Source organism: Psammomys obesus, unplaced genomic scaffold, assembly GCF_907164565.1.
Source record: "Psammomys obesus unplaced genomic scaffold, mPsaObe1.curated_primary_1811, whole genome shotgun sequence".
In the NCBI taxonomy this organism is placed as follows: Eukaryota; Metazoa; Chordata; class Mammalia; order Rodentia; family Muridae; genus Psammomys; species Psammomys obesus.
This window is the reverse complement of record NW_026591560.1, coordinates 847,802-869,486: the sequence shown is the minus strand read 5'-3', so window position 1 is coordinate 869,486 and position 21,685 is coordinate 847,802. Positions and strand designations below refer to the sequence as shown.

At 52.5% G+C, this 21,685-nt stretch overlaps 4 protein-coding genes and 1 long non-coding RNA gene across 9 annotated transcripts in view; 2 read left to right on the top strand and 3 right to left on the bottom strand.

Annotated features, from left to right (window-relative positions):
* Positions 1 to 5,222: 5,222 nt before the first annotated feature.
* Prdx5 (peroxiredoxin 5) lies at positions 5,223 to 8,540 on the bottom strand. Its single transcript, XM_055610431.1, has 6 exons — positions 7,945 to 8,540; positions 6,674 to 6,808; positions 6,031 to 6,162; positions 5,722 to 5,760; positions 5,549 to 5,610; positions 5,223 to 5,468 (listed from the first exon to the last, which is right to left on the bottom strand). The coding sequence occupies exons 1-6, from the start codon at positions 8,104 to 8,106 to the stop codon at positions 5,363 to 5,365; spliced, it is 636 nt and encodes a 211-aa protein (XP_055466406.1). The 5' UTR covers positions 8,107 to 8,540; the 3' UTR covers positions 5,223 to 5,362.
* A 123-nt stretch (positions 8,541 to 8,663) lies between these two features.
* Trmt112 (tRNA methyltransferase activator subunit 11-2) lies at positions 8,664 to 9,493 on the top strand. Its single transcript, XM_055610432.1, has 4 exons — positions 8,664 to 8,741; positions 8,830 to 8,931; positions 9,044 to 9,133; positions 9,217 to 9,493. Exons 1-4 carry the CDS (start codon positions 8,664 to 8,666, stop codon positions 9,322 to 9,324), a joined length of 378 nt encoding a protein of 125 aa, XP_055466407.1. The 3' UTR covers positions 9,325 to 9,493.
* Positions 9,440 to 18,989, bottom strand: Esrra (estrogen related receptor alpha). Its single transcript, XM_055610429.1, has 7 exons — positions 18,801 to 18,989; positions 17,297 to 17,633; positions 12,503 to 12,619; positions 12,256 to 12,384; positions 11,140 to 11,307; positions 10,779 to 11,048; positions 9,440 to 10,468 (listed from the first exon to the last, which is right to left on the bottom strand). Exons 2-7 carry the CDS (start codon positions 17,619 to 17,621, stop codon positions 10,209 to 10,211), a joined length of 1,269 nt encoding a protein of 422 aa, XP_055466404.1. The 5' UTR covers positions 17,622 to 17,633; positions 18,801 to 18,989; the 3' UTR covers positions 9,440 to 10,208.
* Positions 18,990 to 19,597: 608 nt separating this feature from the next.
* The window catches only part of Catsperz (catsper channel auxiliary subunit zeta), a 3,129-nt gene continuing 1,041 nt past the window's right edge, over positions 19,598 to 21,685 (bottom strand). Inside the window, exons 3-5 of the mRNA XM_055610428.1 lie at positions 20,736 to 20,815; positions 20,493 to 20,559; positions 19,598 to 19,844 (exon numbers count right to left, since the gene is read on the bottom strand). Of these exons, the coding sequence (XP_055466403.1) occupies positions 19,630 to 19,844; positions 20,493 to 20,559; positions 20,736 to 20,815 (362 nt within the window). The 3' untranslated portion in view covers positions 19,598 to 19,629. The remainder of the gene's footprint in view (positions 19,845 to 20,492; positions 20,560 to 20,735; positions 20,816 to 21,685) is intronic.
* The window catches only part of LOC129679344 (uncharacterized), a 2,493-nt gene continuing 644 nt past the window's right edge, over positions 19,837 to 21,685 (top strand). For 3 of the 5 annotated variants that reach the window (XR_008720543.1, XR_008720542.1, XR_008720541.1), the window contains exons 1-2: positions 19,837 to 20,472; positions 20,758 to 21,203. This is a non-coding gene — a long non-coding RNA (uncharacterized LOC129679344). The remainder of the gene's footprint in view (positions 20,473 to 20,757; positions 21,204 to 21,685) is intronic. The other 2 variants (XR_008720545.1, XR_008720544.1) reach the window with 2 other exon arrangements.

Genomic DNA, 21,685 nt, shown 5'->3' with positions numbered 1-21,685 from the left:
TGTGTGTGTGTGTGTGTGTGTGTGTGTGTGTGTGTGTGTGTGTGTGTTCTTGTGGGTACATGCACCTGTGTGTGTGAAAAATAAGATCTCATGAACTTGCTATGTGGCTAAGATTGGACTGTGTTCCTGACCCTCCTGCCTTCACCTTCTGAATACTGGGATTACAGATCTGTCCAGTGTGTTGTTTGGTGATAAAAAGGTTGGTGTTGGGCTATATATTATTTATTATTCGACCTATACTTATTGCGGCAGTATTCTTTAACCCGATATCACAAATAATAAGACACAGACACCTGTTAGATGTTGTAATTGCCTATTTACCTTGGGCTGGGCAGTTATTTCTACCTACGCTATCTCAATAAACTCACCATCCACTTCCCAGCCCCCATCCAATGCCATCTGCCTTCTCCATTCTTATCTGGGCCACCTTCCATCCAGACCCTTATGAAAACTTGCTTATATTTGGTGTTTTTTCCACCCACGCCATCCTTGGAGTCCTTCCTCCTGGCCCACATGGTTTCTTCTCCACGCTAACCCATTGTGGAGTCCTCCTTCCTCCTCTCTTCCCCTCTGTCTGTCTCCTGGGATTCTCTTGAATCCGAAGCCCAGGAACCTTAGCCATGCTCACCCCATTCTATCCTGCTCAGGGTTTAGGCCTTTTAATCAACCAATCTGGAAGAATGTTTTAGGCAGGTTTACACAACAAGGTTAGGTGTATCCAGGCAGTAACCAGATCTTGAGGGCCAGTAATTAGCATCAAAATACAACCATCAGACCAACCTCCAACACCAGTGTTTCTCTTTTAATATTATTTTTATTTTATGTGTATGAGTGCTTTGCTTGCATGTATGTCTGTGTGCCACAGGCATGCCTGGTGCTTGCAGAGGTTTATTGTTTTGTTTTGAGACAGGGTTTCTCTGTGTAGCCATGACTGTCCCAGACTCTTTTTGTAAATTAGGCTGGCCTCGAACTCAGAGATCTGCCTACCCCCTCTCTGCTGGGATTAAAGACGTGCGCTCCCCCCCACCCCCGTCCAGCACTTGCAGTTTATAAGAGGGCATTGAATTTGCCTGTAACTGGGGTTGCTTGATGGTTGTGAGCTGCCGGGTGGGTAGTAGGAATGGATTCTGGGTCCTCCATAAGAGCATCAAGTGCCCTTAACCATGGAACTGTCTCTCCAGTCCCATTTTTAGTACTAATTTCCTTTTGTTTGCCTTATTTTTGCAATGAATGCAAGGCAAGTGCTCTGTCACTGAGCTTTATCCTAAGCCCTTCTGCACAATTCATCTGCAGAGCATGTCAGAAAACTCAGACACTTCAGCTTGATTTATTATAAAGAGCATTACAAGGCTGGGGTGTCGGTCCGCAGGAGATTGCTTACCTAGCAAGGCCAAGCAAGGCTCCACTGCCAGCACTGCAGAGGAACAGAGACAAAGCCTCAGGCGGAGAAATAGAGGGGGGGGGGGGGACAGACGGGACACTGCACTGCTCTCAGGGCTCTGCTCATTTAGTGGTTTGGAGGACCTCGTCAAACCCTGTCATCTGGGTTCTCCATGCAGCCACTGAAGTTCCACACCCTCACTAAAAGTGGTTAGGCAGAAATGGCCAGACTGGGCGTGGAAGCCAGTTCGGCCTGTCGGCTCAGATTCTTGCTGGCCCCATCTGCAGCACCTCCCTCCGGGGAATGGGACTGGTCCCCTCCAGAAGGTTCAGGGTCTCGTGGTCAAAGAATTATTGTTAGTTCTGAAATGGAGAATAGAATTTAGAGCATCTATGAGCAGCCTTGGAGGAGAGAGATTTTAGTTTCTATGGCTGCCTTGGGTAGTGAGTTAGAAGCCAGTGATCACGGTCAATAAACAATATACATAGCCTTGTACTGAAGAGACAGACACGCTTGTGTGCACATATGTGCACACGATTGCACTGGGCCTAACTTACACTTTGTTGGTGGGGAGTTTATTCCTACAATCCAGCACATGCAAGGCTGAGACAGGAGAATTTATTTTTAATCATTCATTTTATGTGCACTGGTGTTTTGTCTGCATGTATACGTCTGTGAGGGTGTTAGATCTCGGAGTTACAGACAGTTGTGAGCTGCCATGTGGGTGCTGGGAATTGAACCTGGGTCTTCTGGAAGAACCGTCAGTGCTCTCAACCACTGAGCCATCCCTCCAGCCCAGAGACAGGAGGATTTCAAGCTCCAGTCCAGACTGGGCTACCTAACGTTTAATTAGTTAAACGATGTCACAAGTATGTAAAAAAAAAAAATACACTACACACAGGGTGTCCAACATGGTCAGATTGCTTCCTGTTGCTGTGATAAAATGCTGTGGCCAAAAACAACTTGGGGAGGGAAAGATTTATTTGGCTTACAACATACAGTCCATTGTGGAGGGAAGCCAAGACAGGAACCTGCAGGCAGGAATTAAAGCAGAGACTACAGCATTCCCTTCTGTTTGTCAGACTACAGGTGTGAGACGTGGAATTCCAGCAGCCATATTGGGTCTTCAGGTGAAAACATGTTCAAACTGGCAAATCGGTAAGATTCAAGAATACACCCCCAGTAGTCCCACCAGTAGTTGCAATACTTGAAAAGTGAACAGGACAATGAGTTCAAGGTCACCCATGGCTATGTGTGGAGTTTGAGGCCAGCCTGGGCTACAAAAGACCCTAACACATGTAACACCTTATGCTGCTCTCTGGACACCTGAACCCAGTGAAGAGCAAACCTCTCCTTCTCCTTCTTTCTTCCTCTCTCTCTTTCTCCCTTCCTCTCATCCCAACTTTCTCTTTTCCATATTTTTTTTTGGAGGAGGTGTCTTTTTCAAGACGGGGTTTCTCTGTGGAACAGCCCTGGCTGTCCTGGAACTCAATTTACAGACCAGGCTAGGCCGCTTCCTGAGTGCCAGGATTAAAGGTATGTGCTACCACGCCAGGCCCCCTTTTTAGGTGTATGCGTGTTGTGCCTGCAGGTATGTCTGCACACACGCACAGTGCCCACAGATGACAGGGGAAGGCATCAAAAGCCCTCAACTGGAGTTCTGCATGGTTGTGAACTACCATGTGGGTACTGGAATTGAACCCAGGTCCTCTGGAAGCACAGCCAGTGCTCTTGACCACTGGAGCCTCTCTCCAGCTCCAAATCTCTCTCTTAATAGCTGACCTTCAGGCTTCCTGCTCCGCAGCACAAGGCAAGTGTGTCTGGGTTGTTTTAGGACATTTTGTTCAATGGTTTGGTTTTAATATTGGCCCTTTGGTTTCTACAGTCCAGCAAAGACACCAATCTCTCTTCCAGGTTCAGCAGCCTCAGGCCTCCCAAGCCCTCAGGCCCAATATACAGGGCCTGGCCAGCCTTACCTCAGGCCTGAAGCCCGGGCCTACTGCATTCTTCTGGCAGGTGTTCATCTACTCAAGGGCCTGGAGCTGCCCCAGGGCTGGCTCAATCACTGGACATTCCACCCCAGGAAGAGGAGCCCAGGCTCTGTGCAACCAGGGCCCCCAGCCCCCACAAAGCTGTCAAAAGGTGCCACTGGGGCCCTGTAAATCCTTTTCTCTCAGCCTAGAGACCCAGCCAGTGGCAACAGACTCTGAAGGGGACATTTCTTGACAGGTCTTACAAGTTTGGAGAAAAACAGGCAGCCAGTGAGAAATGGAGGTTGGCATCTGTGAGAGTGACTGACTGCTGAGGTGGTCGGAAGCAGCAGGGAGGAATAGGAGGCACAGCTCAGGCGCCCGTGCTTTGCACTAGTCCATGCAGGACCCTGTGGGAGGAAGCCCTGTTCCTCAACTCCTTCATTGGACCGTAAAGATCTGAGGGATGAGATCTGGGAAGGAACAAGTACTGTGCCTGTCAGGGTCACCGTGACCCAAACATCTGAGGAGAACGGATGAGAAGTGACCTGTGACATAAAGGATGATGGCTGGGCTGGAGCGATGGCTCAGAGGTTAAGAGCACTGGCTGCTCTTCCAGAGGTCCTGAGTTCAATTCCCAGCAACCACATGGTGGCTCACAATCATCTATGATGAGATCTGTTGCCCTCTTCTAGAATGCAGGTATACATATAATTAAAATACTTTATATTAATAAATACATTAAAATCTTTTTTAAAAAATAAAGGATGGTGGCTGGGATGAGAGAATCTCAGGAGAAAAGATGGGTGCACTGGCCATTCAGGTAGCTGAGTTGTGGGTCCCCTTAGTAGGAGAGCACAGAGTTACCACCTAGGCCTCTCTCCTGCAAGCCCATGGCTCCACTTGTCCCAGCGCCCTCCCCTTGGCATCCCATTACAGATCTTTCAATGCCCCTCTTCTGCCTCCCAGTTCCCAGCTCCACACACTGGCTCAGACTGGAATCTGACTTGTGCCCTGCAGAAGTCCTGTGGTGTGAGAAGGCTGGGAGGCAAGCTGGTTCCGCCCTGCCTGGCCTCCCATCATCTGGCTGCTGCAGAGCTGGCTTGGTCCTGAGTGCTGGACAGGTCTGTTATGTTCCTCACTGGGTCTACACAGATCAGTCAGGTGCTAAGTGTTTACTTGATGGACTACAACCTTCTAAACACAGCAAGGGCTTTTCAGCTATCCCCTGCTGCCCCAAACATGGATTCCAAGGGCCAGGAGCAGGTTCTGTATCTCCTGAGGGCCCAAGCCCTACTGATGTCCCTGGCCCTTGGCCCCTCATGCCCACCCACCACAGGCTCCTCCCCCCAGGAAGTTCAGCCTGGTACTGTGTGCTCTGATGAAGTCAGTACCCAGAGTGCTCCTGGAGAAACTGGAGTCTGCAAGATGGAAGGCCTGAAGCAAAGCTTCCTGCTCTGTGTATTAAGAGTAAATAGATGGACAGGTGGTAGTAGCACTCACCTTTAATCCCTGCCCTCAAACTCAGGGAGGCAGAGGCAGGCAGATCTCTGTGAGTTTGAGTCAATCCTGATCTACAAAGAAAGTCCAGGACAGCCAAGGCTACACAGAGAAACTCTGACCAAAAAAAAAAAAAAAAAAAAAAGAGTAAATGGAATCAGGCAGCTCCTAGACCAGACCAAGCACCAGCTGTCCCAGGATGTACCAAGCAAAACCAATTCTGGCTTTCTCTCAGCTTCTAGGCTGTTTAGATGCTACCTTCCAGAAACCTGTCCTGGTTGTTGCTCTTCTTTCTGCCACTGACCTCAGTTATACATGTGGCTACCCCAAGAGCAAGGGCAAAGCAGACAATTCCACACCAGAGGCAAAGACACAAATTAGATTGTTTACTGCAGAAATACGGCGAAGGCTCTAGTTAAGTGCCTCCTACTCCGTGAGGGGGCACTAGCCCATTTGGCCCAGAGCTGAGTGAGAGAGATGGGAGGGGCAGAGGACCTTTATCTAGCCACCTTCAGAGTTGTGAGAGGATGTTGGGGGCCAGGCTGCAGGTGAGGCCTGTGCCATCCGGCTCCACGTTCAGTGACTTCACTATGCCATTGTCTATCACCATGGAGAACCTGCCAGAAAGAGGTACAGCTGCAGAAGCCCAGGCAGCAGCCAGGGCCCACAGTGCCAAGGGGGAATGCTTCCATTTTACCTCTTCAGCCGGCGATTCCCAAAGAGAGACACCAAAGAATCATCCAGTAACAAATCTGTCTCCTAGAGGACAGAGACAGGAGTCAGGAACCCCCAAACAGGCCGGGGGCTGCTCCCCACACAACACACCCCTCCAGGACCAACTGCAAGCTAGAGGAAGGGTAGTACACTCACTTTCCCAAAGGCTCCAGTGGGGTCAGCCAGGAGCCGAACCTGAGGGAGAGAGGAATCCGTGTCACAAGGAAACCTCCAGAGATGGCTCAGTGAGTAAGGTGCTTGGCGCCAAGCCTGACAACCTGAGTTCAGTCCCAGAACCCCACATAGTAGGAGGACAGAACCAAGTCTCCCGGGTTATCCTCCAACTTCCACTTGTGCACCATGGCATGGGCGCCCACCCCACACCCAAAATGAGGAAATATATTGTAATAAAAGACAAGGAAACCTCCTACCTGGCCCTGACTGCTCACAGGCCCCACACCTCACCTTGCCTTCCGCCTTGTGGGCTCGACCCCACTCTTCGGTCACGAAGACATCATTAACACTCAGACAGGCCACCACCTGCACTCCCTTGGCCTTCAGAGCTCCAGCTTGCTCCACAAACCCAGGCAGGTGGGTCTAAGAGGGGAACAAAGTGTCAAAAGAGAGACAATTACTACTGAAAAGGGCACACGCCTGTAATCCCAGCAGGGGCAGGTGGATCGGTATGAGTTCAAGGCCAGCCTGGTCTACAGAGTCCAAGATAGTCAAGGCTACACACAGAAACCCTGTCTCGAAAAACCAGAGAGAGAGAGAGAGAGAGAGAGAGAGAGAGAGAGAAAGAGAGAACTGCTGGTGTTCCTCAGTGTGTTCTTCATCCTCCTGTTTCCTAATACCTCTGAAAAGGCTCAGGAAACCAGTGTGAAGCATGCCACTTCCTTTTTGCCTTGGCTATAAGGAAGCTTGAGCCTAAAAATCTATGGTCCAGATGATGAAATCCCAAAGGCAAAACTTTGTCTCATTAGCCCAAGTCCCCACCAGCCCAAGTGCTTCCACCAGCAGGATCACTCAGAGGTGTTAGATTTAACCAGGGCCCTTTTCTCCCACATTCCTGGTCCCAGTTTCTGATTCTGGAAAGGAGACGCCTCACCTTAGAACAGCCAGGTGTAAACGCTCCAGGGACTCCAAACAGCACCCCTTTCTTGTCCTTGAACAGTTCTGCGAGGTTCACCTTCTTTCCAGGCTCCCCTTCAAAAACCTCCACTGAGGGGATGGCATCTCCCACCTGGAGACAAGGACTCCAGGGTAAACCGAGTAAAGAGAGGCCCAGTAAACCACAGCCAGGCAGACAGACCTTGATGGACCCAGTGCTGACACCCAGCCAATAAAGTGCCGCCTGTCACTTTCCAAGGGTCCATCTCTGTCCTCTGTCCCCTGTATCTCCCAGTTGCTCAACATCTTACAAGTTTCCAGGAAGCCTCGCTCTGCTTAGGACCAGTTGGTGGCAACAGAGAAAGGGAGAGACTTCCCAAAGTGTTGCAATGCTGGGTAAACCAGCCACCCAACACGATCATTGCACAGAGGAGTTGTGGAGAGCTGTCCTGAGGTTGAGAAAGCGCCTGGCAACAGGGAGGGGTAAAATCCTGTCCACAGGACAAAAGAAAAGTGTTGGAAAGCCAGAGAAGATGTCCAAGCCAAAGTGTTCAGGACATAGGCTCACAGAGTAGGTAGAGAGTGTCAAGCCTCCTGGAAGCTTCCTGGAGCCATAGGAGAAACCAACCAAAAAAAAAAAAACGGGGGGAGGGGAGGAGGCTGAGGTCAGCAGGTAACGGGGCTTGCCACCAAGCCTGATCGCCTGAGTTTTATTCCCATAATGGACATGGTAGAAAGACAGACTGACCTCCATATGCCCACAGGCGTTATCAAATACACACTAAATACATATTAGGAAGGGTTTGTTTGTTTGATTGATGGATTTTTAAAGAAAGGGAGTTTTAATCCCAACACTCCAGAGGCCGAGACAGGTGAATCTCTAGGAGTTCGAGGTCAGCCAGAAATATATAATGATGAATAGGAATAGGAGAGGGGGTAGGTTCAAGAAGCTCCCAGGAAGACGAAGACACACACACACACACACACACACACACACACACACACACACACAAATCCGGGAGGGGGAAGCATTCAGGAAGGAGACAGCAGTGGAAAACACAGACCCTGTCACTAAGCGACTACATGTGAAAAATGACACAGCATTCGGTCGGTGGAAAATGATGGGGACTTGTCCCCGGACGTCGCATAGTTGATGTGAGAGGGCGGCTCAAGGAATATCCCAGGAAGAAGGGACAGCAAGAGGGTCTTGCAGAAAGCATGACAGGAAGAAAGCACCAAGGAGGACAGCCCGAGTCCCCACCGGGTCACCTTGATCGGAGCCATGGCCACAGCGGCGCTGCTGAAGCTGCGGGCCCTGCCACACGCTGCTGCCTTCCGGCCTGCTCTGCTTGCCGCGCACGTCCAGGTAGCCGCTGAACGGAGCACCGAACCGGCTGTACTGCCCAGCACTCGTAGCCCTGGAAGCACCATGCCCTCCCCGCCGGTACGGCCCACCCGCTGACGGCTCTGCCTACCGGAGGTGGGTGCTCAGATCGCTCCGCCCACTTCAGCTCGCCGCACCCACGCACCCACCGCGCTGGCTTACAGGGGCTGGGCCGTGACGCTTAATGACGCAACGGGGCTTCCAAGGGTCCTGTGCCTTATTTGTACGCAGAAAGAAATGCCTACTTTACCGATGCAAGTTTCTGACCCGTTGGGTGCAAAGAGGAGTCGGGGGACAATCTGGCTAAGCCTCAAATGTGCTTGTTTTACACTCAATGAAAGCCCCGCAGTGCAGCTGCTTTGCATGTGATTTGCATTGTACGCACGTTTTACCGCGAGCGGCGTGGCAAGCTCCCGGAGAAACACTTCCGGTATCAAGACTTGACCCAGCACAATCTTCCCCATCCCTCTGCGACCGCAAAGTCCCAAAAGTTCCAGTAAGCTCGCCACTTCCGGAACGGCAGTGTCCAACTGCTTCAACAGCGGAAGTGGCATAAAGTGCGGACTCCTTCCGGTTCCGGCCTCGCGCGCTCCAGAGTGGCAACATGAAACTGCTCACTCACAATCTCCTGAGCTCCCATGTGCGGGGCGTGGGCACGCGCGGCTTCCCGCTGCGCCTGCAGGTACTTGTACGAACGTTTGCCGCCCTTGTAGCTCAGGATAGAGACACCGGGACCCGGCTCTACCTTGGTAAACCTTTCCTCCCCGCAGGCCACCGAGGTCCGCATCAACCCCGTGGAGTTCAACCCCAACTTCGTGGCGCGGATGATCCCCAAAGTGGAGTGGGCGGCGCTTGTGCAGGCGGCGGACACCGTGAGGATCCCGCCTCTTCTGTCACCCCCGGGGGCGGGCTCGGGCCCACTTTCCTGCCAGGGCGGGAGTGGTGTTTGCATGCCCGGTGACCACGTAAGCCTCCTTTCCACAGTTAAACCTGGCCGAGGTACCCAAAGAGCCCACTGAAGATTATGAGCACGACGAGACATTTTTGAGGAAGATGCACCACGTGTTGCTTGAGGTGAGAATCCTGCCCATCATCACCTGCCGAACCCTCTTAGATGGAGGCTCTCCATGCTCAGCTTTGCCCTACTCCCCCCTCAGGTTGATGTACTGGAGGGCACCTTGCAGTGCCCCGAATCCGGTCGTCTTTTCCCCATCAGCCGAGGAATCCCCAATATGCTGTTGAATGATGAGGAGACTGAGACGTAGCCTGGCTGGCCACCACGTTGGCATTTTGTGACCGTGTGTATCTGTTGTATAGTCTGTTAAGTAGGTACGTCATGTGTGACCCCGATCTCCCCCCAGTGACTCACTGACCACCGTGTTCTTGAGCTCCATAGTATATTTTTTTTTTCTCATTAAAGGTTCAAAACCAAAAGCGGTTTCTCTTTGCAGCAAATATACATTAAAATAGAGTCTCTGTACAGCCAAGGGCTCTGGGCCCCGGCTTGCCCCATGGCCCTGCGCCTCCCTGGCCAAACCCAAAAATAAATATAGTGTTATTGCTCTGCAGGGCATAGAGGCAGTGCTGTCCCCCACCCCTTGAGGTGGGAGCTGATAGGGGTCCCTGGCCACCCCAGGGGTCCAGGGGCTGGAGCCTGCTTGGAGTTATTGCTTCAAGGGGGGGCACTAATGCCCAATGCGAATGAGGAGAGGAGCGAAGGGACAGGGGCCTTTGCTTTCCAAGCCCCCCTCTGCTCTGGAGAGGAGGTCGGATTAAGCAGCAGCAAAGCATCACCCACTGGGAGACTGTGGCCTCCATCCCCTTCCCTCCCTGAGATCAGTTTCTGCCTCCCACACATCCCCTGCAGCCCCCTATGGCTTCCGCAAGGGCCCCCGACACTCTTGGGGGCACATTATGGCTTGCAAGGGGCAGCACTGTGCCCACACCTGGGCATTCACTTTCCTGGCTTCTGACAGCCCCCTAGAGGGGGGAGGGGAGGGCATGAAGCCTGCTCCCAGGGGCGGATGGCATTGCCCTGGCCCTGCCAGCAGGCTGTGGCACTGCCCAGACTCCAGCTTTGCCCCCTTGGGGCTAATACCCCATGCTGGGCAGATCCTGCCAGCCACCCCACCCTGTCCCACCCCTTGCCTCAGTCCATCATGGCCTCAAGCATTTCCAAAAACAGCTTGTGCATGGGCACCTTGCCCTCCAGCTTCACCCCATAGAAATGGGCCAGGACTTTGCCTGCTGTCTGGCGGAGGAGTGGCAGTGTGAGCAGCAGCCTGCCTGCCCGCCTCCGCTCAGCACCCCCTCCAGGGCCAGCCCGGCCAGCTTCGTACTCCAGCAGGGCCTCATGCAGGGCTTCACGCAGCTGTTCCACAGCCTCAGCATCTTCAATATGCACAGAGTCTAGGAGGGGAGAGAGGCGTTGGCTGAGGTGACTGAAGGGCAGTGTTCATATATGGGCACTGCTGGGTGGGCTGACACACTGCTGCTCTGCCTGTGAGCCAGGGCCCACCCTTTCTCACCTGTGGCCACCTCACGACCCCCACACACTCTCTTCCACTATTTCCTTGTCAGCACAGTGCTAGGATGTTGGCTTACTTGGTGATTTTCAGTAATTAATCCCCAGTTGTCCTTATCTACAGAAAGGGACCGTGCACCATCACTGACAGTTGGAGGGCCTGATGGGGAGAGCTGCATGTGTCTAGATACTCACCAGAATTGGCAAGGGCCAGTGCCTTCAGCAGGACGTACTCTTCCCGCTCCAGCCGTAGTGCTTGCAGTCGCCGCACCAGCTGCAGCAAGGCTGCCCCTAGATCCCCCAGGCCAGCTGCCCGGGCCCCCTCTTCATCCAGGACCAAGTCCTCAGCAAAGGCCAGCTCGTCCTGCAGTGGCAGTGAGCGCTGGGCCACACCCAGCACCAGCACCTCCATCCACACACTCTGCAGTACTGACATCTGGTCAGACAGTGACAGTGACGAGAAGCCTGGAGGGCAGGGGAAACAGGACAGGTCAAGAATGCAGCAGGTTCCAATGTGGCCTACCTGTTCAGGGATGCTGACCACCAGGCCCTTTACCTGGGATGCTCTTGGCCCAGCTGATGGTGACCACTATCTCTCGATCAAAAAGGTCACAGAGAGTGGCCACAGCAGGGAGGTGTCCATCAGGGCTTGCTGGGTCAGGCATGGCGTACAGCTTCTCAGGCTCAACCACCAGCAGGTGAGACACCAGAGCATTTACTGGGGCTACAGTAACAGGTGCAGAGTCATGAACTAGAGTCATGAACACAGATCCGGCAGACCTCCAAAGCCCCTCAAGAGTCAGGTGCCTTTCCAGGCATTTCCCTCTGGCCCTCCTTGAGCATCGCTGCTATGCCAGAAGCTGCAGTGCTCGCTTCCTAAGAGAGAGGCTGTGAACACTAGAAAATCTCTCCCTGAGGCTTGGGTGGTGCTTACAGACAGCTCCAGTCTAACATTTAGGAGGCCCTGGTTCCCCAACACCTTAAAAAAAAAAAAAGAATCCCTCTCTACTGATTTGTTTTTGTCAACTTGACCCATACATATCTCTGGGAGGAGGAAATCTAAATTGAGAAAATGCCTTGTTGATTAATGATTGATGTAGAAGAGCCCCATCTGCCATGGGAGGTGTCATTCCCAGGCAGGTGGGTCTGAGCAGTGTAACAAAGGCTGAGCAAGAGGATTAAGCCAATAAGCAGCCTTCCATGGCCTCTTAGCAGCTCCTGCCTTGAGCCCTTGCCCTGACTTCCCTCGGTGATGGACACCTGAGGGTTGTCAGCGGAAATAAACCCTTCCTCCCCGAGTTGTTTTTGTCATGGTGTTTAGCACTGCAACAGAAACCCTAAGACACTGCCGTCCTGGTCAGGCTTCTACCTGGGTGTCTGACCTGTGTAGTAGTTTATTGTCCTTGAACATACTATACAGCCAGCTATGATCCCAAACTCCCAATCCTGGTTTGCCTCCTGAGGGCTGGTATTAAAGTGTGCATGATGTATGCAGTGTTAAGGATCAAACCCAGGGCTACATCTTCAGTTCATGAAGACATTTTCATAATTGTCTTTTGGGAAGAAATGAAAGAAGGTAAGACCTGGGTCCCAGGAAATGTAAGGAAACCAAACAGGCCTCTCCAATGGCTGCCCCACCACCATCCCAAAGCTTAGGAACACAAGGTCTCACCTGTCTTCCGGGGTCCTCCAGCTACTGCCAGAGGACCAGTAGGGAAGGGGCCTGGGAAAGGCAATGGGTCCACCTCTGGCCGCCGCTTGTACTTCTGTCGCCCACCCCGGACACGGTCCAGACGCACACCTTTGATTATAGAGCCAGACTGTGTTCATGAAATACTTGCCCCACAGAGCCCTACTTTCCCCCCACCCCCAACCTCCTGGACCACCCCCATCTCACCCAGGCACTGCCCAGCGCTCACCCTCCTTGAGCATGCCCACCCGCAGGCACTTGGTGAAGCGGCAGGCCTGACAGGCCTTGCGTCTCCGCTTGGTGATCTCACACTCATTGGAGGCCGGACAGCTGTACTCGATGCTCCCTGCCAGGAAGAGGCAGGGCTCCAGTGGCAGCCTCCCAGAGCCCGGAGGGGGCCCAGATGACGGGAGAGCCCTGACTCACCCCAGGCAAGCACCAGTCTGGGGGTATGGGGAGGAAGGGAGAGCAGGATGCCATGAGCAGGGCAGAGGGGAACAGCCACTGGGCTGGGGGAACCCTGCTTGGGTGAGGCAGGGCCCCAGAGATCAAGCTGCATACATGCCCTGAAATCCTACTTCTGGGCTCCTCATCTGCTGTCAAGAGCCACAATGCCTTCAGGCCAAACCCAGGACTCCACTGAGTCCTCACCTCCCTTGCCTAAAGCATCACATTCTACTCACAGAAACCCTGCTGTCTTCCTTTGCTTCCAGGACAGGCTCTCCTGGCCCTCCACTCTCTAGTAGCCCTATGGTTTAGGACAGGCTCTCCTGGTCCTCCCACCTTCTGGCAGCCCCTAGGGCTGTCCGACTCTCACTCTCTCTACCTCCAAGACCTTCAGGTTTGTGTCTCTAGCCTGAACAGCGGGGTGTGCTACATGCACTGGGCCCCAGGACACCCTGAGGGTCCTTCAGTCCACCCTGCTGTACAAAAGCTCCACCTCTGCCAAGCCTGCAACCACCTTCCACTGCTCAAGAAACCTGGGGAGTATCTTTCCTTCCTCTCAACCAATATCCAAACCACTGGCAGTGTTGGCAGTCTCACCTACTTACCCACCAGAACCAACCGGACCTGTCACCATTGTGGTTCACCAGCTTCTGCTGCCTCTCTTCTCTGCATAGGAGCAGTATCCTAAAGGTTCTCACAGCCCAGGACAACCATCTTTTCTGATTTTGATCTGTACTGCATATTCCTCAGACAGGGTCAGCCTCAAGGCATTCTGTTCCCTGTCTGAGCTCTGGTCCTGACAGCCACATTTATATCACCTTGGAGAGGCCTTTCCTGAACATCTTGTGACAAATCCGTCTCTGCAGCCACTTCTGGCCCGCAGAAACCCTCAGGCCTTAACACCATCTGAACCAAACACGTGTGTTTGGTTACCCTGTGGCTTTCAGCTTGTTTTGTTTTGCTTGGGTAGCTGGGCTTTCATTTGTGAGTTTCACACCTTAGCACAGGCTAGTCTTGACTTGGCAACAAACCTGCATCAGTCTCATGGGCATCCACCATACCTGGCTGTTTGGTTTTAAGTTTTTGTGGGATTGTGTGTGGTTGCATGTACATGTGGATATGTATGTGGAAGCCCTGGGTTCATGTGAGGTGTCTCCTTCAGTGGCTCTCCACTTTTCCTTCTGAGACAGGATCTCACTATGGAGCCTTTGTTGGCCTTAAATTCACTATAATAAGGCTGGCCTCACTTCTGCCTCCTGAGCACTGGGATAAAAGTGTGCCCAGCAAGCCTCACTTCTCTTTATATTTTGAAACCAGGCTCTCGCTGAACCTGGAGGTCACCAACTCAACTAGAGTGGCTCAAACCTGCTGATGCTGCTTCTCAACATGAGACTTTTATGTGAATACCAAGCATCTGATTCAGGTCCTGTTGCTTGGACAGCAGACACTATCAAATATGCCATCTCCTTAGCCCCTGCCCCTTTTTTGAAAGTGTTCGACATAGCCCAGGCTAGCCTCTTAACTATCAAATGCTAAAATCACAGGCATGTGCCACCACACCAGGGGAGACAGTGTCTTGCTGTAGCCCATGTGTATTCCATATGTAGTCCAAGTTGCCTTGAACTCATAATCCTCTTGCTTCAGTCTCTCAAATGCTGGCATTAGACGAATGCCATTGTGCCCTGTGTGTTCTCTCTCAACTTATTTAGGGTCAGCTTGGCTCCAGCTTTCCCCAAGGCAAGTCCTAAAGCCTGATGTGAGTATGTACCCATGGCCCCCTCGGCCTCACAGGGCTGTCCCAAGTACCAAAGCACACAAGGAGCCAGCAGGCCTTTCATGCTTCTCTCCTATAGCCAGCAGGGCTGCCACACTCAGCTAAAGATGCCTCCTCAGGGAAGCTGCCCTTCAGCCCTGGTCCTGCTCCTTGCCTTCCAACACATGCTACAGATCAAACAGGACAGTTCTGACCAAGTCAGCTTCACCTCCCCAGCCTCAGTCCCAGATATCTCTGGAACACAGGCCAGGGTAGTAAAGAGCAAAGGACAATCTGGGTGCTAGAGCACCCGCCTGTAACTCAAGGGAGGAGAATCTTAAGATGGAAGCCAGCCTGGACTGTGGGGACTTATCATCTGTGGCTTATTTATGTATTTATGTGTTTGAGACTTGGGTCTCTATATAGCTTTGTCTGCCCAGGGTCTTCCTATGATCAGGCTAGCCTCAAATGAAGAGAGATCCACCTGTCTCTGCCTCCTGAGTTTCAACTATGATCTTGATCTTATATACTTCCTATCCTTTTTTTTTTTTTTTTTTTTTTTGGTTTTTCAAAACAGGGTTTAACTGTGTAGTCCTGGCTATCCTAGAACTCACTCTGTAGACCAGGCTAGCCTTGAACTCATAAAGATCTGCCTGCCTCTGCCTCCAGAGTGCTGGGATTAAAGGCATGTGCCATCACCACCCCAGTGTTCTTCCTACTCCTAATATCTATGAGCTCTCAGTTTTCCTAACTGTAAAGTTGGCATGATAAAAACACGTACTTGAAGCCAGAGTGTAGCTCATTGGTGTGGTGTGTGGTTAGCATTCATGAGGCCCTGAGTTCCGTCACTAGCACTCTCCCTCACCCTCCAAAACAATCGTACTTTAAAAGGCGGGTTGAGAAAAATAGAGCCAGCGAGAGCGAGAAGAAAGAAAAATGAATGAGGGTAATTTAGGTTTAGCGCTGTCAGAAGGAAGGTGGATGGGAGGCACCTCGCTCTGGCCAGCAAGAAGTAGTTTAGACTGGTGCACTTGAGCCAACTCAAAACTCACTAGTAACCAATCATGGCTACACATTAACACCTTTAATCAAAATATTTGGGAAGCAGAGGCAGGCAGATCGCTGTGAATTCAGGGCCAGCCTGGTTCCAGGACAGCCAGGGCTACACAGGGAAACCCTGTCTCAAAACAACAAAAACCGCACAAAATACCTCACTGGAATGTCACTATTAGTGGTCCAAAGTCCAAGTTACTATTGATACAGAGGCAGCAGTCTCAAGTGTAAGAGCTCAGCTCTGATCATGCACCAAACCCCAGGGCTGTCGCTTTCTCCCCGAGGACTGGGGAGCTACAAAAGCCTCCCTCTGCTTCAGCTCTCACCACTGGCCTTTTCACAGGGTTGCAATAAGGGGCTGAGATCCTGAAGGTAAAAGGGGGCAGTACCTAGCACGGGATAAACACGCAAGAAAAACAATGTTCTAAAACCAGTTGAGGCCTGGCAAGATGATTCAGTAGGTAAGGGCACTTGCTGCCAAACCTGAGTTCAATCCTCAAGTTCCAGATGGTGGCTGCCAAGAAACTACTTCCCCAAGTTACCCTCTGACCTCTACATAACGTACAGTGGGTGCAAGCACACAAGCATACACAAGATAAATACGTGCTAAGGAAAATTTAAAATCAGCTACAGTGGTGTCTGCCTGTAACCATGGCACCCCTGGGAGTCTGAGGCAAAAGAATGGAGAGTTCCAGGCCTGGAAGACACATTAAATTCCAGGCCAGCTACATAATAAGATAATGTCTCAAAAAATATTTTTTTTTTTGTAAATTATGTTATAGCCTCAAAGTAACCAATAGTTGCATAAAAATAAAAGGCCAGCCCCAGAGAATGTTCACATCAATATTTTCATCTTGTCCTCAAATTCTTACATGCTCTCCTGGGTAAGAGAGAGAGAAAAAAAAATCAGTGGCTGAAGAGTGGAGAACCTATGTTTTTAAAGCTGGAGGCTAAAATACAACAAACCTTTATCAGTTACCCATTAAAAACTTTCCCTAAGTTGGTTGTGTGGTGCTTTGGAGGAATCAAGAAAAGTGATTCTGTGCTGTACTGGGGATTAGCAGGCAGCTACTAAGAAAGTCAGGAGCAAATAAGATAGTCAGGGGCAAAGTTTTGTAACAGGTCGTCCTGGCTGATATCCCATTCCAATCCAATCCGGCAATTTATGCTAATAGCTTTTTCTTTTCTTTTTTTTCTTTGGGGGGGGGGGGGATTCTCTGAGACAGGACTTTTCTCTTTTCTGTGTAGCCCTGGCTATCCTGGAACTCAATCTGTAGACCAGGCACCTGCCTCTGCCTCCAGAGTGCTGGAATTAAAGGCATGTGCCATCACTGTCCAGCCTTTTTTTTTTTTTTTTTTTTTTTTGAAGGGTGAAGGAGACACTTTCACATAGCCCCAGTTGGCCTTCAACTTACTATGTAGTTAATGATGATCTTGAGTTTCTGATGCTCCTAATTCTACCTCCAAAGACCTGAGGGTTTTAGGTGTACATCAGACCTGGTTTATATGGTGCTGAGGACAGAAGCTAGAGCCTCCTTCAAGCTCCGCAAGCATTCTCCTTAACTTCAGCTAGATTCCCAGCCATCATGCCTCTTTAAAAAAATGATGGCCCTCAGAAGTACAAGGAAATTCAAACTCCAGACTGCCAACCTCAAGCAGCACCAGACAGGCTCAGGGCCTCTGCATGCAGCACTGTACCAGCTGGAAGGTGCCAGGCCCAAAGGGTACAGGGCAAAGGGCACAGAAGCAGGGGATGGGGTAGGGGCTCACCCTGGATGGTCCTCTTGAAGAAGGCTTTGCAGGCCTCACAGGATGCCACACCGTAGTGGTAGCCGGAGGCCACATCCCCACAGACCAGGCAGAGGCGCTTGGGCAGAGAGCTGAGCACCAGCTTCCCACTGCCCTGCTCGCCAGATCCTGCCCCCTCCCCATCCTCCTCCTCCTTGTGCCCTGGAAGGCAGCGGGCTGGAGCTGGACCCGGGGCCAGGGTCACCTGGGGTTCGGTCTCAGTCTCTGAGGAACCCTTTGGGCTGTCAGGGCTGGCTGGCTCTGCCTTGATGTAGAGAGGCTCGATGCCCACCACCTGGCTGGACATGATGCTGGTCACCTGCAGGGAAAGACCATCAGGGTCACAGGGAGCACCCTGCCACATGGGTTGGGCAACACTGGGCCTAGGCCAGGCTTCCAGGCTCAGCCAAGGAGAGGAAGGAAGCAGCAGAGTCCAAGGAAGGGCTGCCCATGAAGACGGCCCCCAGCTGTCGCCATGGGAACAGAGCCTCTGGGGCCAGTAACTGACAGCAGGTCCTCCTCTCGGGAACCGGGGAGAGGTTTGGCAAGTCTAGCTCCCACCCAAGCCAGGAGCAGGAGTTAACCTCGACCTGCAGGGAACTCTCAACCCCCAAACATAAGCATGATACCTCTTCACAGTTTTCTCCAGATAATGGGAGGGCTCCATCTACGTACTCCCAAGTACTGGGTACTGAGGAACCGAGGGGGCGGGGGTGGGGGATGTGGCCACTCTCTCAGGAGTTTCCACTGTCAACACATGCTCACTCTCTCCTCTCACACATGGCCTTTAACCAGTCAGTTCACACATACTCCCAGCAAAAGAGCACACTCATAAGCAGACTCACATTAAAGTCTTATAATCACTCTCCAGACTCCTGTGAGAGAACCTCTCACCTCTGACACGCTACCCCCTCCTGCATTAGCAATCCCAGGCCGGCCACGCCGTGTAGGGCGCGGCTCCACCTCCTTGCACCCCGGGCCTGCATGGTTCATTCTTAACACTCCAGCTGCCGCAGAGTCCACCACCTCCCGCGACCTCCGGGGGTGGCCCCCCAACCTGCGCACACCTATGGAAGTTGCCTGAAGTTACTTGTCTCCCCTCCCCCACTGCCCGCGGGGGACTTCTATCAGGTTATCAGGAAGTAAGAAGAGGCGACAAGGAAGAAGTTCTCCCCCGCGCTACGGTGACCTATGACCCAGAGAAACGGGTGGCCGAAAGCCCCTGCAAGCGCCCCCACGTGGCCTCTAGGGCCCCTTTCAACCCCAGCCCACCCGAGGACTCCCGCAATGCTCAAGGATCGAGCTGAACGCTGCCCGGGGGCTCGCTCCGAGGCCGATACTAACCCGAGGCCAGGACCCGAAGCTAGTCCTGACCCGGCCGCCACCGAGCGCGACCCCGCCCGCAGCCCGCCCCCCGCCTGCTCTCGCACATGGCCCCCGCCGCGCCCGCCCACCCCCGCGGCCGCGCTCCCCTCCGCCCCCGGACCTGGGGCTCCGGCAGGGCTGGCGGGCAGGCATGGGGGCCGAGCAGCCCGGAGCGCCGGGGTGAGCGGGGGCCGCCTCCTCCGGCCGCACCGCCCCGCCGCGCTGCGTCCCCCTCACTCGGCGGCGCCGCTGGCTGCTTGTAGGACACAAAAGGACATCGCGGCCGCTTCCTACTCCGCTTCCTCCAGCTGACAGCGGAGGCGGGGTCGGCCTGCGCATGCAAAACAGGGGGTGGGGCTAGGCGCCCTATGCTAATATCGTAAGGAGGCGGGCGGCGCCTGCGTGCCCGAAGGCCAGTAGGCGGGCCTTGACGATACACACGCGTGCGCGGCCGCCCCGGGGGCGGGGTCTGAGCCTAAGCTAGGCGCGAGGATGCGGAGCCAGAGCGGGGAGGAGCCGGAGCGCTTTTGCGTCACGGAGGTAGGCGGTGCTCCGCCTTACAGGAGTGGGCATGGTCTCTCAGTGGACTCTACGTGCGTTGAACGTGTATGTAAATGAGAGGGCGGGTTTGTATTGCTGCATATGCATGAGAGGTGGGGCCTAACGGAGGCGCTACTCCCCCCCCAACCCAATGTTGTTAGGACACTTGACAGACTTGGTAGGCTAGCACATCTGCGGACCCTTAGGTTAGAAGAAGCAGACCTAAACATGCCAGTAGCCTTGGTTTGCGAATTCCTGGAAGGCTGTGCTGATGAGACGCGAGCGGAGAAAACTCAAGGTCACTGCGGTGACCGAATGAAGGTCACAGGGAAAGGCGGGGCCACGTGCGTCCGCCTCACGCAAGCAACCACGCACTGATTCCGGAACCATGCATAGACTCTTTAATTTCTCTAGGGCTCCAATTCCATGCGGATGGGGTCGAAGTTGGGTCTGGGGGACGGGATAGGGCACGGGGCTGACATCTCGTCGGCCATTTGAGCTGGAGGTTCACATACAGTTGAGGCCATACAGTTGAGCCTTCTGTTCCGGCGCTTCTTGAGCTCCTCGATGTACCCCTGCAGCTGTTTCGTCATGAAGTGGTTCCTGCCAATCGTGGACTTATATGCTAGGAAGAGGACAGAGCTGAGTGCAGGGCCGTAAGCAACCTCAAAGGTTTTTCCTGTTAGTGTTTCACAGTGTGATTTGAGGAACCACAGGTGTGGTAATTAATGCTGGGTTTGGGTCTTTGTTAGTATGGAAAATTTTGGATCTCCTAGGTGCTATATGAAGAACGGAAGTGAAGAAGGCTGAAGAAGATGCTAAAAGCCTGAACCTAGAGCAGTGAGAACCAGCAGCTGTATGGCCTCCTCCTGGCCCACCCACTCTAACTAACCATGTGGCCCTTGCTTCCCTCTATATGCTCCTATATCATAATCTGGCTACCCAGATAATTCAATATCCAATAAATTTACCCAAATGACCCAGATGTGTCACGGCTCCCCCACCTGGGAGTGAAGCAAAACTAAACAAAGGCTCTCTGTCATTACACTGGACACGTGGAGAAAACAGACCCACTACAAAGGGACTCTTTTTAAGTCTTCTGAGTCTCCTGTGCCTAGTGTCTTGACTTTTAATTTTTAGGGAGCCCTTGGAATACTTGTGAGTGCTAATGGGATCTGACAAGACAAATACATCCGGAAACTCCACTCCCACAGCCCCAAGCCCTGCCAAACCACCAGGATATTCTGTGAAAGGTAGGGTGTGGGGTGCTCACTGCCGAGGGCTTTGTTGAGAATGTCCAGAACTTCATTCTCCATGAGTTCCATCAGGGGCAGGGGCAGCTGGAAAACAACCAAGGGACCCCAGTTCTGTCTGGAGCTGAAATGCTCCCCGCGTGACCTCCCCAGCCTACCTGCCCCGCTCTCCTGAAACCTGCCCCACTCTGCCACTCCTCCAGGCCTCAACCTGCCCACCTCCTACCCACTTCCCACCCCAGCAGTCTCCTGGCCCCTCCAACCCTGTTCTGCTGCTCTGTCCAGTAGGCTTGATGTGGCATTTGCTTTGACGGACGGTCTGATGACTCTGAAGCAGACTTGACTGGAGAAATGAAAAGATAAATCTGTCATCCTCAGGTTCCTGGGTCTGCCTGGAGCACAGTTGTTAGTGGGTGGGCACATGGTGGGAGTGGGGTTCTCAGATTAGTTCCAGTACTGCCTTTTGAAGACCATCTGTGACACTGGTTTCAACCCTAGGCTTTAGAATCCTACCCAACAGGGATCCAGAAACAACTGTCCTACTGTGTGAGACTTGGAGACTCTTTTTGATTCGTCACCTGTAAATGGAGTCATAGCAGTTCCCTCTTATGAGAATTGTGTGTCCTGTGTTAGGTGTGTTGTTGAAAATTGAACCCAGGACCTTGTATAAGCTATGAAAGAACTCTACCAGTCAGCTGCGTTCCCCTGCCTGGAATGGTCTCTTGTGGCAGGTATGATGTGGGAAGGCTACCGAAGTCCTATGTCTGAAATATAACAAGTTCAGCAGATGTCAATTGCTATATTGGTATTTAGCTTGTCTGGCTAGATAGGTTCTCTATGTGGACCACTATGTGGACCTAACTGTCCTGCAACTTGATGTCTACACCGGGCTAGCTTGGAACTCACAGATATCCACTGGCCTCTAACTCCTAAATGCTGGGAACAAGAGCATACACTTCCATACCTGTTATCAGTGCTCATTCCTTGATGAAGGTAGAAATGGAGGGGACAGAGGATGGGTGCACAAAGCTCAAACAATGCTTGGCATACTGGAATATATACTTAAAAATGTTTTTGACCAAGTCAGACATAGTAGTGAATGTGTGTAATGCCAACACTCCAGAAGATGCCAGGAATCCAAGGTCATCTTGGGCTACATATATAGTCACACACACACACACACACACACACACACACACACACACACACACAC

Excerpts from the sequence above, each read along its gene's own strand:
- Prdx5 (XM_055610431.1), bottom strand. The coding sequence starts at position 8,106 with ATGGTGCTTCCAGGGCTACGAGTGCTGGGCAGTACAGCCGGTTCGGTG. Across the intron at positions 5,611-5,721 it reads CCACTGGAGCCTTTGGGAAA|GAGACAGATTTGTTACTGGA; the intron begins GTGAGTGTACTA and ends TCTGTCCTCTAG. Across the intron at positions 5,469-5,548 it reads GGGAATCGCCGGCTGAAGAG|GTTCTCCATGGTGATAGACA; the intron begins GTAAAATGGAAG and ends TCTTTCTGGCAG.
- Trmt112 (XM_055610432.1), top strand. The coding sequence starts at position 8,664 with ATGAAACTGCTCACTCACAATCTCCTGAGCTCCCATGTGCGGGGCGTG. Across the intron at positions 8,742-8,829 it reads GCTTCCCGCTGCGCCTGCAG|GCCACCGAGGTCCGCATCAA; the intron begins GTACTTGTACGA and ends TCCTCCCCGCAG. Across the intron at positions 9,134-9,216 it reads TGCACCACGTGTTGCTTGAG|GTTGATGTACTGGAGGGCAC; the intron begins GTGAGAATCCTG and ends CTCCCCCCTCAG.
- Esrra (XM_055610429.1), bottom strand. The coding sequence starts at position 17,621 with ATGTCCAGCCAGGTGGTGGGCATCGAGCCTCTCTACATCAAGGCAGAG. Across the intron at positions 12,385-12,502 it reads GGTGGGCATGCTCAAGGAGG|GTGTGCGTCTGGACCGTGTC; the intron begins GTGAGCGCTGGG and ends CTATAATCAAAG. Across the intron at positions 10,469-10,778 it reads ACTGGCCCTTGCCAATTCTG|ACTCTGTGCATATTGAAGAT; the intron begins GTGAGTATCTAG and ends CTCCCCTCCTAG.